The sequence below is a fragment of the Camelus dromedarius genome, chromosome 16 (assembly GCF_036321535.1).
Source record: "Camelus dromedarius isolate mCamDro1 chromosome 16, mCamDro1.pat, whole genome shotgun sequence".
Taxonomy (NCBI): domain Eukaryota; kingdom Metazoa; phylum Chordata; class Mammalia; order Artiodactyla; family Camelidae; genus Camelus; species Camelus dromedarius.
Window position 1 is genome coordinate 39,006,614 of NC_087451.1, and position 14,778 is coordinate 39,021,391.

General features: G+C 45.3%; 1 protein-coding gene across 1 annotated transcript in view; it reads left to right on the plus strand.

The window, feature by feature from the left end:
* The window catches only part of PITPNC1 (phosphatidylinositol transfer protein cytoplasmic 1), a 212,178-nt gene that overhangs the window by 165,150 nt on the left and 32,250 nt on the right, over window positions 1-14,778 (plus strand). The window contains exon 6 of the mRNA XM_031468910.2: window positions 8,994-9,089. Within this exon, the coding sequence (XP_031324770.1) occupies window positions 8,994-9,089 (96 nt within the window). The remainder of the gene's footprint in view (window positions 1-8,993; window positions 9,090-14,778) is intronic.

The following is a 14,778-nucleotide window of genomic DNA, read 5'->3' on the forward strand; positions in this document are numbered from 1 at the left end:
CTGTTCATAGGGAATCCACCCTTATGACCTAATCACCTCCCAAAGGCCCCCTCTCCTGATAACATCACATTGGGCGTTAGGTTTCAACATATGAATTTGGCCAGGGGGAAGATGGGGCGACAAGCATTCAGTCCATAGCAATCCTTTACTAATTATATCTGCAAATACCCTATTTCTAAATAAGGTCACATTCTGAGGTTCCTGGTGGGCATGAATTGGAGGGGATACTAGTCAATTCACTGCAGGAGTATTGATTCATCTGCTCGTAAAGAAGAATCAACATACATCCTATAACCCAGCAGTCTCACTCCTGGGTATGTGCCCTAGAGAAGTGAAAACTTGTGTTCACACAAAAACCTGTCCAGAGATGCTTTTACCAGCTCTGTTCATAATTGTCCCAGACTAGAATTGAGGGAACAGATAAACAAATTGCTCTACATCCACACAATGGAATACTACTTAGCAATAAAAAAGAATGAACTTTGATTTGCATGACCACAGGAAAAATCTCAAAGGCATTGTCCTAAGTGAAAAGAGCCAGTCTCAAAGGGTTAAAATCTATGGTTCCACTTGTATGACATTCTCAAAAAGGCAAAAAACTGTAGGGATGCAGAACGCATCAGTGGTTGCCAGAGGTTGGGGTGTGGGAAGTGGGACGAGAAATGAGTTTCTTGGGGTGGTGACACTGTTCTGAATCTTAAGTGTAGTGGTGGTTACCAGAATCCATGCATGTGTTAAAATTCATAGAACTGCACACTCCCCTAAAATCAATTTCAAAAAAGATTGTTATAGGGGCAGGGAGTCTACAGTAAAACACAAGGATCAGCATCTTACAAAAGGTGCTCAGTTGTCTTTTTTTGTGTGTGATTGATGAGATGGCACTAGTTTTTGTATAAATTTAATTTTTAAAATTTTGTCCTATCCTAGAAGAATTAGAGGATTAAGATATGTGTAGCCTTCATGGGTGGTTGCTAATTCTTCCCTGTACTTGACCCTTTTTTAAATTAAAAAGTCAAGTTCCTGAGAAACTGTAAAAAAAAGAAAAGGAAAGAAAAACTTTGGAGAGTGTGCTGTGCCCCTTGTGCTAGTTCAACCATGAGGGGCAGACTGAACGATTTTGGAGTCTACCCCCACGTTTATGTGTACTCAAACTGAGAATGACCATTACATTGAACTTCCCCAAGCACCTATCTTGCAAGTCTTTTCAGCACAGAGTTCTATTTTAGGAGTTTAATTAATTTGAACTAATATAGAGAAACATCACTCAGTGACTAGTGGAGGAAACATGCAATCCTCTGTCCCTGACACCGTGAATGCCCCAGTTTTTTACATCAGTTCCCTCAAGGTGTGGAGTTCTTCTTTTCTATTCATGCTTCCTAGGCTCCCAAGGATCACTTCCCCCAACCCACTGGCATTCTTACTGTGCTGCCAAGGTAGGAGTGGTCCTCACTCAGTTGAGAGCTCTCCATTCCTCTTGGGAGCCTTGGCCTTCTGCAAGTGTATGCTAGCTTCCCCCTCGTTACTGTCCAGAGACCTGTGGGTGATGCAGAAAACCCACAGATGGTGCTGAAGGAAGCCACCTGTCTTTATCTCCGATCTAGGCTGTCTCTCACCACCCAAAGCTCCAGCCTTCCTCTGAGAGCTTAGCTTGTCCCTATCCCATGCTCTCCTAACTCAGTGTCCTCTCCCCAGTGCCGTCTAAGTGCCACCCCAGAGAGCTTTACTCCATCCTTATCCACTCTGCCCCCTTCCAGCATCTTGTAACTAGAACGCCTGGAAGTGTAACCTAGACCCAAAGTCAGCATTCTGAAGAGAGGACTCTCTCTGAGTTCCTTCCTCCCATTGTCTGTTTAGACAATTTTAACTCAAACCCAATACACTGGAAGTTAGGTGAGCTGGCTGTCAAAGGAGAGAGGGCAGTGTAAGGAGAATAAAACTGCACAAGAAAGTTCCACAGAGATCCACAGAGGCATTCTTTGGGGCTCCTGTGCCCTGTCCCTTAGCCCTCTCCACCCCTGCAGCAGCTCAGCCCAGATGCCACTGCCAGCTTGTTGGGGACAGAATTTTATTAGACACTTGTGGGTGGAAACCTTTGCCTTCAGTTTACTTTGTGACTCCCAACGGCTTTGGAAAAACAGTTTTCCTTTCTGCACTGAAGGCCTAATGATGCTGTCCACCAGGGAGCATTCTCTGGGGAAGCGCTGAAGTTTACCTGGTACCAAAGACAAACTGCCCCAACCCTGATAGATGAGTTTCATTTACTCAGCCTTAATACCCCTAAATCCAATGGCAAGTGGAGCATTTAATGAGGATTAAATCAAAGCAGGTCACCTCCCACCATATTACCTGATGGGGCTCCAATTCTGCTTCAAGACCAAGGTCCGTTCAGGAGTAGGTCTGGGACCATCACTTACCCCAATGCCTCCGCCCCCCGCAGTCACATCTCTGGGCCCTCCCCAGTCATAAGTTATACCCCAGGCTCTTATGTCTCTGAACCACAGTGGGGCTGGGGTCTCCGTTCCTCGCAACACCAAATGGCTTTCTTTGGAATCACCCCTGCTGGTTAAATAATGGTCCTGGGCCCAGACCACTGTGGGTCTTTGTTAAGTTTCCTCCTTGCTGAATTCGTACTGGAGTATTTCCTGTCCGATACACACCTTTTAGTACTTAATATGTTAATAACAAACAGATGATTATAAGAACAGATAGATATATCTTATATGGTGTTATTAATTAAATCTTGTGTTGAATCTAATCTTTTCTACAAAACCATAAGCCCCCTTGAAAGTGGATCTTATCTCACACCTTGTAAGAGGCACAGTGTTGAACACAGAGCAGTTACTTCATAAGTATCTGCTGATTTATTGATTGCTGTAAGCCTGGTCCCTTCTCTTCAGGGCACTGTCATTAAGTGGTTCCACCTTCAGGACAAATACATTACCCAACTCTCTATTCGGGGGTGGGGGGGAGCAGAAATGGTTTTAAAGAGACCAAAGGCCATCCTGTTTTATCTCTATCTTAATGGCAGTGGGGGTGAGGGGAGGCAACTTGCCTGCTCTTGGGTTGGATCATATAGCTTACAGACTTTTGAAACAGCCACCACTGAATTGTGTAGGCATGAAAATGTTCTTGGTGGGAACACCAGTACGATGGGGTAACGACGTGGTGGCTATCTTCGTCGATAACTTGGACTATTTTTTTTTCCGACCCATAAGTGCTTTTCAGGCTCCCCCCACCAGGTATGCTGCTGTTAGAGAATAATCAATAATCCATGAACCAATTCTAGCCCCATGTGCCTAATGTATTGACCAGGGACCCATATCCCCTGCCCTGCACCAAACCAATGGCCAGTTTGCAAACCAGAGCACTGAAATGAAAGCATTGTTAAAACAATAACTCTGCTTCCAGTGTTCCTTGTTGCTGAACCTATTCTTTGTTGGTATGTCTTAGACAGTTGCTTCCCCCTGAGACCTCCCAGGTGCAGTGAAATAAAGTTAGAGGAGAACAGCAGCTTAGCTGGGACTCTTTGTCCCTTTTATCATATCTGAAGCATAAAACAAGATGACTGGTAGATTGTTCTCAAAATCCCTACTAACCCACCACCTCTACTTTGCATCCTTGGTAGCCTGGACAGATGGCAGGAAGATAAAATCCATACAGCTACTAAGCTTGGATCTTTTTTCCCCACCTTAATTTTTTTTAATAATAGACTTAATTTTTTAGAGCAGCTCTAAGTTTATGGAAAAACTGTGCAGAAAGGACAGATAGTTCCCATCTAAACTTGGATCTTAAACCCCAAAAGTTCCTCTTTGGGGAAAGGGGCTGCAGAATCCTTGATTCTCAGGATTGTGGATTTCTGAAAAGGGTTCTCTCTGGATGGGCTGTTAACAAGAGAGATCACAAAATCTAGAAACATTGAAAAGCAAAATGAGAGGTTATAAAATCTAGAAGAACACCCTTGTTCAAGGAAGAAATCTAGTGTGTCGTTTAAACACATTCCATGTTTATCAATGTACCTTTCCCTTTTGAGCCATGACCACGTGACTCACCATCTGTCTTTATTAAATATGGGGCATGTCCCCTTCTCCATCCCACCCACACCCATGCTTACCCTCCTGGGAAGATCTTTTTTAAGAATGGAATTATTAATGGCTACAAAATAGTTCATCAAATGGATTTATCATAATTTCCTTGGCCATTCTCCCATCCTGGGATATTTCAGCTGTTTGCTTTCTCTCTCTCTCTCTCTCTCTTTCTTGCCATTACATTAATGTTGCAATAAAAATCTTTGTACACAAAGCTTTTCCTTTACCTAAGATTCTTAAGATAAATTCTCAAAGCATAAGTTTTCTAGGTCAAAGTATATGGAGATTTGAAAGCTGCTTGATACTTAATGCTTTACATTAAGGGATGCTTTACAAAAAAGGGAAAATCACCCCCTTTTCATTTTGGAATGTATAAGATAGTGTTTACCCAGGAGATCTGCCTTCTCATTGTAATATTGCTCAGTTCATATTATAAGGAGTTTGTTTTTTAAGTGTTCACTGCCTAGTTGTGGGTGGAGGTCAAAAGAATCAACCAGATTGGCACTAAAATCCAATACAGATTATTTGTGGGTGGGTATATCTCCAATAAATTAACCACAGATGGGAACGTTATTATAGAGGATATAGGGAAAGTACCACAACTGACTCCCAAACCCAACTCCCATCTCAGAAAAGGACAAATTCTGTCCAAGAAGCTCCCAAGAGCATGAAGGTACACAACATCTGTGTCAGGTGCAATCCTGGTAGAGCTCTGACTTAATGTATCAATATCAAGATGCATCTTGTCATAAACTATCTCAGCAGATCTCTTTCCACTTCAAAGAGCTGGTGGTTGGACCAGAGTTTCTGGCAGTTGCTGCTGTCGCTAAGGAAGCCCAAATGAATAGTTAGTCTTGTTATTTTCCTTGGGGGCCTGGCTAAGCCTCTGTCTGTTTGTAACAGTGTTGGCTTAATTCTGGATCATGCCCTAAACTAAGCATGAAGATTAGACTGTTTCACTCCAGCTGTGGCTTCTGGTTACACTACATCATGACCACTGCCACTTCCTGTTTCCGTGCTGCAGCCCCTCCGCACGTCACCCAAGTGGCTGGATGTGAGGTGAAGGGTCAGAGAAGGAATGAGCCAAAGAACAAGATGTAGGAGACTAGCATGACCCAGAAGTCACTCAGCATCAGAGACATTTTAACTGGAAAGAATTTTAGTAGTCATCTGGGTCACTCGATCTCAACCTCCCTGGGGCCACAGATCTCTTTGATAAGCAGATGAGAGTGGTCAAACCCTCTCTCCAGAGAAAAAGCGCCTCCCCAAATTTGGGATGTAATTCCAGGATATTTTACAACTCCCTGATGCCTATCCATCTGCAGATCCTCATCTGGAAGCTCCTCATCTGGAAGACCCAAAGGAGGTTCGGGGTCTTACCCAAGGTTACACAGAGGAGATAACTGAATTCAAACTCAGCTCTCCTGATTCTCGGCCTAGGACCTGTCAGCCAATACTATGAGGTTTACAGTCTACGTTGAGCCCCGTACTGGGAATTATGGAAAGTTAATGTGCTTACTATCAAAGAAGTGGAACTTGGGCTCGTGGAAGGAATCTAAGATCAATTAGTAAGCAATATTCCTGCCATAGATTCTTCTTTGGAAATAGAAGCTAATATCTTCCAGGGATTCAGGAGGTACTTCTTGAAGACCTACAAGCCTCTCCTAAAGTCTCTATTCATAGGGAGATTAATTATTTACTGGAAATTAAGACTCTTTGTAACCTCAAGCTTGAAGAGGGTGTTGAGGTCCTCAAAGTGATTTTTTGTGTGTGGCTTTGTTCAGGTGCTGGGGACACCACCCTGAAATGTTGACTACAGCAGTACTTGGTACTTCATGGACTTTGATGTGAGAATCAGTGTTGTATCAAAGCAGTAGTCCAGAGTTTGACCTGAAAGCTACCTAAGTAGATTCTACTGCAATCTCAGCAGAAAAGCTCCAAGTCTTTGGGGAGTTCCCAATGACAGCTGCTCAGGACATACATTTCTAGGTAGCAGGAGGAGAACCAGATTCCAATTTCTTCTTTCTGGAAGAAAATTAGGAAGCACTTTTGATTGATATTTATCTTCTTGACTGGGTGCCAAGAGGCAGCCTTTTATCACTGGAGGAGGCTGGTTGTGAAGCCTGGAGACTTGCCCTGAATCTGAGCTTCTCTGCCGACTGGCTGTGTGACTGTGGGCAAAGCTCTTTACTTCTTTGAGCCTTTTCTCATCTGAAAATTGTAAATAATAATACTATCCTGACCACGTAGTTGTTGAGTCAACCTAAATGACTCCTCTCCCTAGCTTTACAGTCTGTTCTTTGTTTTATAGCAAATACTTTATTCCACCTTGGATTTTTGAGACTAGCTTCCCACTACGTGGGCAAGAACTCCTTAAGGGCAGGAACTCAGCCCTCCTAATCTATGCGGCCACAAAGGCCAAGGGCACCATTTTGCATGCAATGGGTGTTCTAGTTGGGGCCCAATCAGGAAGCATAAATCACACAATAATTTGAACAGGGAGAGTGTAACGTAAGGAATTATTAAACTTTGACAGGAGTAACTATAAAACTGTAAAGAGAAATCTAAAGGTTACCTAAGGCTGAGGGAGTGTACACAAGGAGGAACAAACTTGGAAGGGTCCACCTCTATGGCCAGGGCCCAGGCTTCCTTGCAGAAGTTGTGGTTGTAGCCCACTGGATGGCAGAGAAGTTTGCTTGGTTTCCTGGACCAGAGCTGGTCCACAGTTGCTGGGCAGCAGAAATCAGTCCTCTGGGTACAGGTGAGATGAGACTGGTGGGCAGGTACACAGAGTCAGGGCGCCACTGGCAATGCAAGGCCTGGAGCGCGTGGTGTCTACATCGGAAGGGCCACGGGAAGGCCAGGACTCCAAGGTCACCAAGCAACCACGCCCCCTGGGCATGCAGCTTGGACAGAGCACCACTGAGTGTCCCCTCCACTGACAGATTCTGCAGCAGGAATAAGATCTAAACCAGGAAGAGAAGCCCCCTTCTCCCTGCAGGGTCCCTCTAAGCCACGGCCTAATGACACACTCACTGTAGTGAGGTGCTCACAGGGTCCAGTCTGCCATCTCAGAGCAGAGACTAAAGGGTGAATCAGGAGCTGAAGGGCAATAAAGTACTAATGCGATAATGGGTGACCCAAAAGTATCTGAATTAAATTAGACAAAGCTACCTAATCTGTCAATAACTTCCTTGACCCCTGTTGTACTTCCCCTTCTTTCAGTCCCGTAAATTTTACCACCAATAAATGTCAAAACCTCTCTAACTTCTCTTGTAATTTACCGTCTAGAAGTTCATTTCCCTCGGGGGTGTTCCATTCTGTTTTGTTTTCTTAACGAGGCACATATCTTCTCTTGCACACACTTAAAAGAGACTCATGCCAAAGAGAGAGAGAGAGAAACACTCACACAAACCACCTGAGACCCAGTGTTTCATTTCACAGTGTATTTCTCCACTCAGACTCGAACTTGGTTTCCCACTATCTCTCCATTTCATTTCAAAGCAATCTACATGTCCCTCCCAAACACTTTGAGAGTGTCCCCAAGCGTTTGATTTCAAGTGGCTGAGGAAGGAATCAGAGCTGATCCAAGAGCCAGTTTTTCTCTGCCTGTAAGGAAAATGCAGTGGCCACCTCAGGTCAGAATGGGGAGTTAATCTCCTTGAACAAATCTGAAGGGTCCTGTCTCCCACCATTTTAGAAGAAAATAGGGGACAGAACAAACAGCAGACTAGGAGGATAAATACCAGCACAAATATTATTCAGAAAGAGTTTGGAACGGACTAATAGTTTCAACCCGAGAACCAAACCAGGGAGAGTTTAACGTGTTAAGAGTCCTGCAGATGCTGTCCTGTGGGAGATTGTGTTGTTAACAGGCACCAAATTTGTATCCAGACAGCATTCTTAGGCGTCAACTACCCTGTTCTTCCAAAATATTTCATTCTCTTCAAGAGAGTCAGATTTAATTAAATCCTAGTGGATGACTCCCCTGTTTATTCCCCTGCTGAATAGTGAGCTAGGGATACAGTTAAGACTGTCTCCAAGGATGAAGTGATTTTGCAAACTTAATCTGTTTACTATCCTTCAGAAGGACCGGGAAGATCAACCCTTTAGATCAGAAAAAAAATGGCAACGGGAAAAACTGGAGAAACTTAATCTTTCCACGGAAATGTGTATCTATATGTATGGCTGTCTTACATAATTTTTTGCAAGCGATGGACATTCTGGGCCAGTGGAACCTGGCATAGATTGGCAGGAAGCCATCTCAGTATCTCTTCAGGCTCTACCTTCTTACCACTCTGGGCACCAAGGACATCGTGCTCTTAAATGATCAAGAATAATACACCGGATAATGGAGTTATGGACGATCTTTATTTTCTTCTTTTTGTTTATCTGTATTTTTTGCAATGGGCGTGTATTATTTCTGAAATTAAATATATGTAAACGTTTTAATGAAAAAAAAAACCCACATTTTTTTTTCTCTAAATCTCGGGCTATATTACTGCTTTTTGTCTCATATCCAGCCAGACCCTTTCTAGCCTCTTCCCTCCCCCCCCCCCCCCCCCCCGTTCAGATGAGCTGCCAAAAATCAGCAGACCATTTTTGGAAGAGATTTATTTCTTCACTCTTGAACTTCTAAAAACAGCCTGCTTTTTCTTCTTCCCTCACCAAGTGGTGATTGATGCTACACCTGCCTCTGATGTGACAAAATGTAAGCGATGAATAAAAGCGTCTCATGATTCTTGCACATTCTGAGGCAGGCGGAAAGCTCTAGCCAGGGGCACCGAGCCACGCGGAGATGCTCTGTGGGGTGTTATTCCGCCTCAAGCACCGTTGGGCCAACCCGCGGGCACCTTGATGATCTCACCTGCTATCACTAACCTTTGATATGTTGCTCTGCTCTTTCAGATTTTTGACAATGAAGCCAAAGACCTGGAGAGAGAAGTTTGCTTTATCGATATTGCCTGCGATGAAATTCCAGAACGTTACTACAAAGAATCTGAGGTGAGCGATAGCTGGGGTGGCATGTGGGAGAGAGTCATTCATTCATTCAACAAACATTTATTAAGTCTGCCCTGACCTGGGAGGCTTCCATCTGTCTTTGTGTTGATTCAATTTGGTTTCACATCTTGCTGGATTCTTTACTGTGAGTCTCAAAATTAAGTCCCTACTTCTCAGGGCCCGTTGTTAACCCCGGCAGCCACTCAATTTCAATTTCGTCTTCCTGTCTCCCCAGCTCTGCCATCATTCTGGGCCGTGAAATATTCACAAGGCTGAAGCACCCAACACCCTGGCCTCCCTAAAATACAGCAGCCACCTCTGGCTTCCTGTTTGGCCAGGTCTCTGCCCAGCCTGTCTTCCCCTCTGCAGACGATGGGTTTTATTTGTAACTTTGGGGTCTAACACAAAAAAGATGCCCAATCAATCCTCCTTGGGTGAATATTGACACTTGGACAGCTCATGTCTCCACAGAACCTTTCTCTCAAAACAGGAAGTGCCTTCGTGAAACTCTCTTCTTTTTTCATCTTCACTGAGACTAAATTTAAGAGAATATCTTTCTCTAAGTCTTCCACCTAGTAGGATCTCCTGTTTGCCTCAGTGCAACCTTTTTATTTTACCATTGGTGCAAGTCACCATTTATATCCTGTTAGTATTTTATTAACGGCTGCTGACGGAACTTGGGTGACCCCCTTGTAAATAACGTCCCAGCCCTACAACGACAACAGTTGCTGGGCTATTTTTGCTGTTTAGCAACATGCAGCCAATCACTGCATGTTTGGACTCAGGGCTCCAGTCTCGTCCTTGAGCTGTAACACATGGACCTTAAAACTCTTCGCTCAGATTCTCTAGAGCTGACTTAAGACATAATAAATAAACCCAGTAAAAATTAATTCTACCGTGACACACACTGGGCTCCCAATGTGGTTCAGGTTTTTTTGTCTCCACATTTTGGGATTCGTTTGGATATCAAAGTCTAACCTGATCTTAGCAAAGGCTTAGCTGCTTAATTGCAGGCGTGTGCTCTGCAGCTGCCATCCCTTCATAGACTGGGAGAGGCCGATGTGAATTACTCTCAGTGTGACTCAAAGGTTGAGCTTTTGAATGTCATCGATTTATATTACACTCTGCAGCCAGCCACACTTGTGAATTTTCAGAGAAACAAAGTAAAATGCTGTCTGCATAACTGTGGTCCTCCTCAAGAGGAGGGCTTCGATGATGTGCAAACCATCATAATGCATTGGGTGGAGCTGCTGCCTCCTCACTCCATGGCTCCTTGGCCCTGGGAGTCTGCTGTCTTACCCAGATGTCCTTGCCTCTTTGGGAGCACAGGCCTTCTAGAAAGGCAGTGTTGCCAGAAAACTCTGAAATACTTGCAGCTCTTCCCCTTAGATTGCTTTGGTGTGGTCCTGCCTGGCACTCAGGGATTTTCCTCCTGATTCGGTGGAAAGTCTTAGGACGAGTGTGAAATACTGATGATGAAATCAACAAGTCTCATTTCTGGTCGTTGGGTGCCTGACTCATCTCCCGGTGCTTTTATACTTCCAAGAAACACCACCGGAAGCTTCTTTTCACTTACACAGATATTCGAGGAGAATTTTTTCATGCTTCGCAGTCATTCATTTTCCTGGGTCATAAAGTATTCTTTTCTAGATGCAGTCTGACCAAGGAAATGAGGGGTGAATAGTCCTTCATCCAGTAAATATGTTCTGAGTACTCCCTGAGTGTCACAGACAATATTTAGGTGGTGACATGGCTTTGAGCAGAAGAGACACTGAGGGTCTCTTCTCCAGGACACTTCCAATCTATCGGGGGGAGCCAAACAATAAAGAAATAATCACATGAGTACATACAGAGTTAGAAGTCACATGTGTCATAAGGCAGCAGGCAGGGAGAGACCATGATAGGGAAACTGAATTTAAGAGGATGACATCAGGAGCGATGTCCAGGAAGAGATGACACGCTGGGGCCCATAGGATGAAAAGAGCTGGGGGACAGTGCTCCCAGTGAAGGTGACAGCATGTGCGGGGGTCCCAAAGTGATACATATGAGGAGGCAAAAGAAGGCCAGCGTGGTGGCAGCAGCAGAAACAAAAGGAAAAATGACACAAGGGGCGGTTGGATAGGAGGATGGGGCCATGCTGAGACACTTAGATTTTATTCAAGTACAGTAGAATGCACTCAGATTTTATACAGTAGAATGCTTTGGAAGAAATTAAACCTGGGCATCATGTGATTTGTGCTTTTGCAAGTAGCTCTGGATGGAAAATGGACTGAGTGGGAGCAGAGTGGAAGTCAGGAAACCACTGAGGTCATCGGACTTATCTACACTGTTGGTTATTTAGGTTCTATGGTAGTTTGAACTGGAGAGCTGGGAGCAGGTGGTTTTGAGGAATATGTTGAAGATGGAATTGACAGGGATTGGTCATGGACCAGATATGAAGATGAGAGAAAAGAAAGAGTCGGGATGACCTTAGGGTTTATGGCTTGGACAACAGATAGGTGGGGGTGAGAAGAGGAAGGGATTTTGGAGAAAGATGGGCGGATTCTGTGATGCCAATGAGCCATCTAGAACAAACAGAAATGAGTCTGGAGCTTAGACAAGGAATCTGGGCTTGGAGACAAATTGGCAATTATTTGACAAATAGAAGAATTTAAGATTCTGAGGATGAATGAGAGGGAGAAAGCATACAGTATAATGGGAGAGCGATTCAGGACCATGCAAAAAAGTCAGTATTTGGAGATCAGGAGGAGGGTGGGGAAGCCCCAGGAACCTACAAAGAACTGGCCAGGCAGTTAGAAGGAAAACAAGGAGAGTGCGCCAAGGAATGCAGGTTTCAAGAGAAGAGGGAGATCAGTTTGCTGAATGCTGCTGAGCAATCCAGTAAGATGAGAATGGAAAACTGCCTCTAAGAGCCGTGGCTTTCGCCTGGGGGTGATCTTGCCCCACGAGAACGTTTACAGTATCTGGGGACATTTTTGGCCGTCACAACTTGGGGGTGCTACCAGCCACTAACCAAATCCTATAAGGAACAGGACAGCACCCCTCCCCCACAACAAAGAATTATCTGGCCTCAAATGTCATTATGCCAAAGCTAAGAAACCCCGCCCTAGAGGAAAAGGTCATTGGAGATGAACGAAGTCTAGTTTGAGCTCTCACACTGAGTCACCCCTGCCTGCCTTATGGTTACTTAACGGATGTGAAGAAAGGGGCCCCAGAGGTCTCAGCCCTGCACACTGTTTGTCAGGCATGACTTGCCAGAGGACTGGCAGCCTTCATTGCAGGGAGAATTTTTTTCTCACTCGCTCTGGCAGTTAGACTGCAAAGGAAAAGGCATAGTTGGGACCCTGCGAAAAAAATCATAGGGAAAGTCTTCTTCATGGGACTCCCTTGTGACCCAACCACACCATCATTCAACTTCCAGAATCCAGTGTGAACCCACCAGGAGGGAGAGAAGCACTGTCCTAGCCTGTCTGGTTGGGTGTCGTTGCCAGGGACTAAGAGGAAGGGAAATAACCGATACAGAAAGCAAACCATTTCCAAATAAATTTCTCCTCCGTGCACTAAGTAATTAACATCCTTCTCCCCACCATAAGAGTTTCTTCCTAAAATGAAATCTGACCGTGTCGTTTTCTGCTTAAAACCCCTCACTGGCCAGGGGGGAAGCCGGGTCCCTTAGCATGGCCCTCTGCCTTCTCCGCTCTCCGGCCCTCCTCACCCCCGTGCCTCTCAGTTGGGAAGCTTCTAGTTACACCTCTTTAGACTTCAGTTCAAACCTGACATTCCCTCTGGGGGCTTTTCTACGTGCCCTGTTCCCTGCTCACTGGCAGCAGAGTTCTGGTCTGTGGCTTCTAGATCATGCTAGCTCACGCTAGCTCGTGGCTGCATATTAAGCTCCAGGAAGACAAGAGCTGTCTTCTTGATCCGCATACCCCGGCAGCTAGCATGGTGCCCGCACGTAGCAGCTGCTCACAGAACGGTTGTCGAATGAAAAAGTGAAAGCCATGGGCTTTCTTTTTCCCTTCTAGCAGCGACAATTTCAGGGAAAGCACGATCACTGAAAATGGCATTTGTTGCCATTAAGCTAATAGTTGTGAATCAGAGTTCCTTTTTTTTTTTTTAATCTGAAACCAACAGCTTTATGGGCTTTTTCTTCTGATCCATCTTCATAAGTTGACTGTGTCAGCATCATAAATAGGAACACATTTTCTGTGGAGAAAGCCGAAATGCTGGTGGGCTCAATCTGTCCTGAGATTTCTGATACTTAGGCATTCAAACTGGGGTTATCAGGGTCACCACTCAGCTCCCATCACCCACCCACCGCCATCCAGGCTAACAGGGGATTGAAGTACTTTCTTTCCTTTTTCCCTTTCTCCCTGGAAACCTCCAAACCACATGAGAGGCAAGAATGCCTCTCTCGTTAAAGTGACTGGAGCTGGAAATTTTCCACTGGACACCCTCTGCTTGGTGGCCCTCATGGCACCACTAACCAGAGATGCAGAAGGATGCTCTGGAGACAGAATCAGCTGCTGGCCCGCCCGGCGCCCTCTTGATCCTCATTTTGCAGCGCTGCTGTTTGCCATCCACAGCAGGGGCCTGAGCTGCCCCTCCCAAGAGCCTCTTAGTCTCAGATTTTGCTCTCATATGGATGGCAGGACTCTGCAGGGCAGTGCTGCCTTGTTTCAAAAACAAAAAGACAAAACAAAACAAAATCCGTGTAATTTCTCAGGCACAGAGAGCAGCTCCTTGAGCCTCAGCCCCACCAAGGCCCTGCACCCCTGTCACACTCACAAATCTCTTTGCACCAAGTCACATTAGCACCACCAGAGCAGCAAAGATGAAGGGAAGCCAAAGTCTGAGCGGGCTGTACTTGTGGTGTGGTTGATACGCGGGTTCTTTCCTCTGCCAAGATTTCCATCCCTTTGCTGCTCTGCCAAGATTTCAAGGTGAAGAGCCCAGCGCAGGAATGAGGAACTTCGTACGATAAGTCACGGCATGCCCTCAGAGGACACAGGTGGTGAGCCTGGGCCTGCAGAGCTGAGCTGGCCATTTGGGATGCAGGAACTAATCTCAACACCCAGCCTCCAGGGCGAGTCTCGCCTAGACAGCATCCAGAAGTCAGGTGTAGGGAGCTCTAGCTCAGAGGCCTTTGGTGTTGGCTAAAGGCCAGCGCTCTTCCTCCTGGGCTAACTGCAGTCGATTATAAGTCTTGGCATCAGTTACAAGACCGGGGTGATCAGGGGAATGGCATCTCTAGTGGCCTCCTAGTTGCTGCCCCCCCTGCAGCTTTCCCCCAGAGACACGAAGGTGGAGGCACACACAGCCCCTAATTGTTCAGATGTGCCTTGAGTAGAAAGGGGGAAAAGGAAAAAAGAAATGATTTTCTGGTGGAGGAGGTTTAGAAATAGAGGATGTTTTATGCTTTTTTTTAAATCAACATCATTTCTTTTTTTTTTTAATGGAGGTACTAGGGTTGAACCCAGGACCTTCTGCATGCTAAGCATGCGCTCTACCACTGAGCTATATACCTACCTCCCTGTGCTTAGCTTTTTTAAATCTTCAATGATTTATGTAAAGCCAAGGGGGAGTCTATAGACCAGTGGTTTTCCACTAGGGCCAATTCTCCCCCCGAGCGGCCATCTGGCAATGTCTGGAGGTATTTTTGATTGTCTCCACTGGTGGGGAGTTGTTTGCT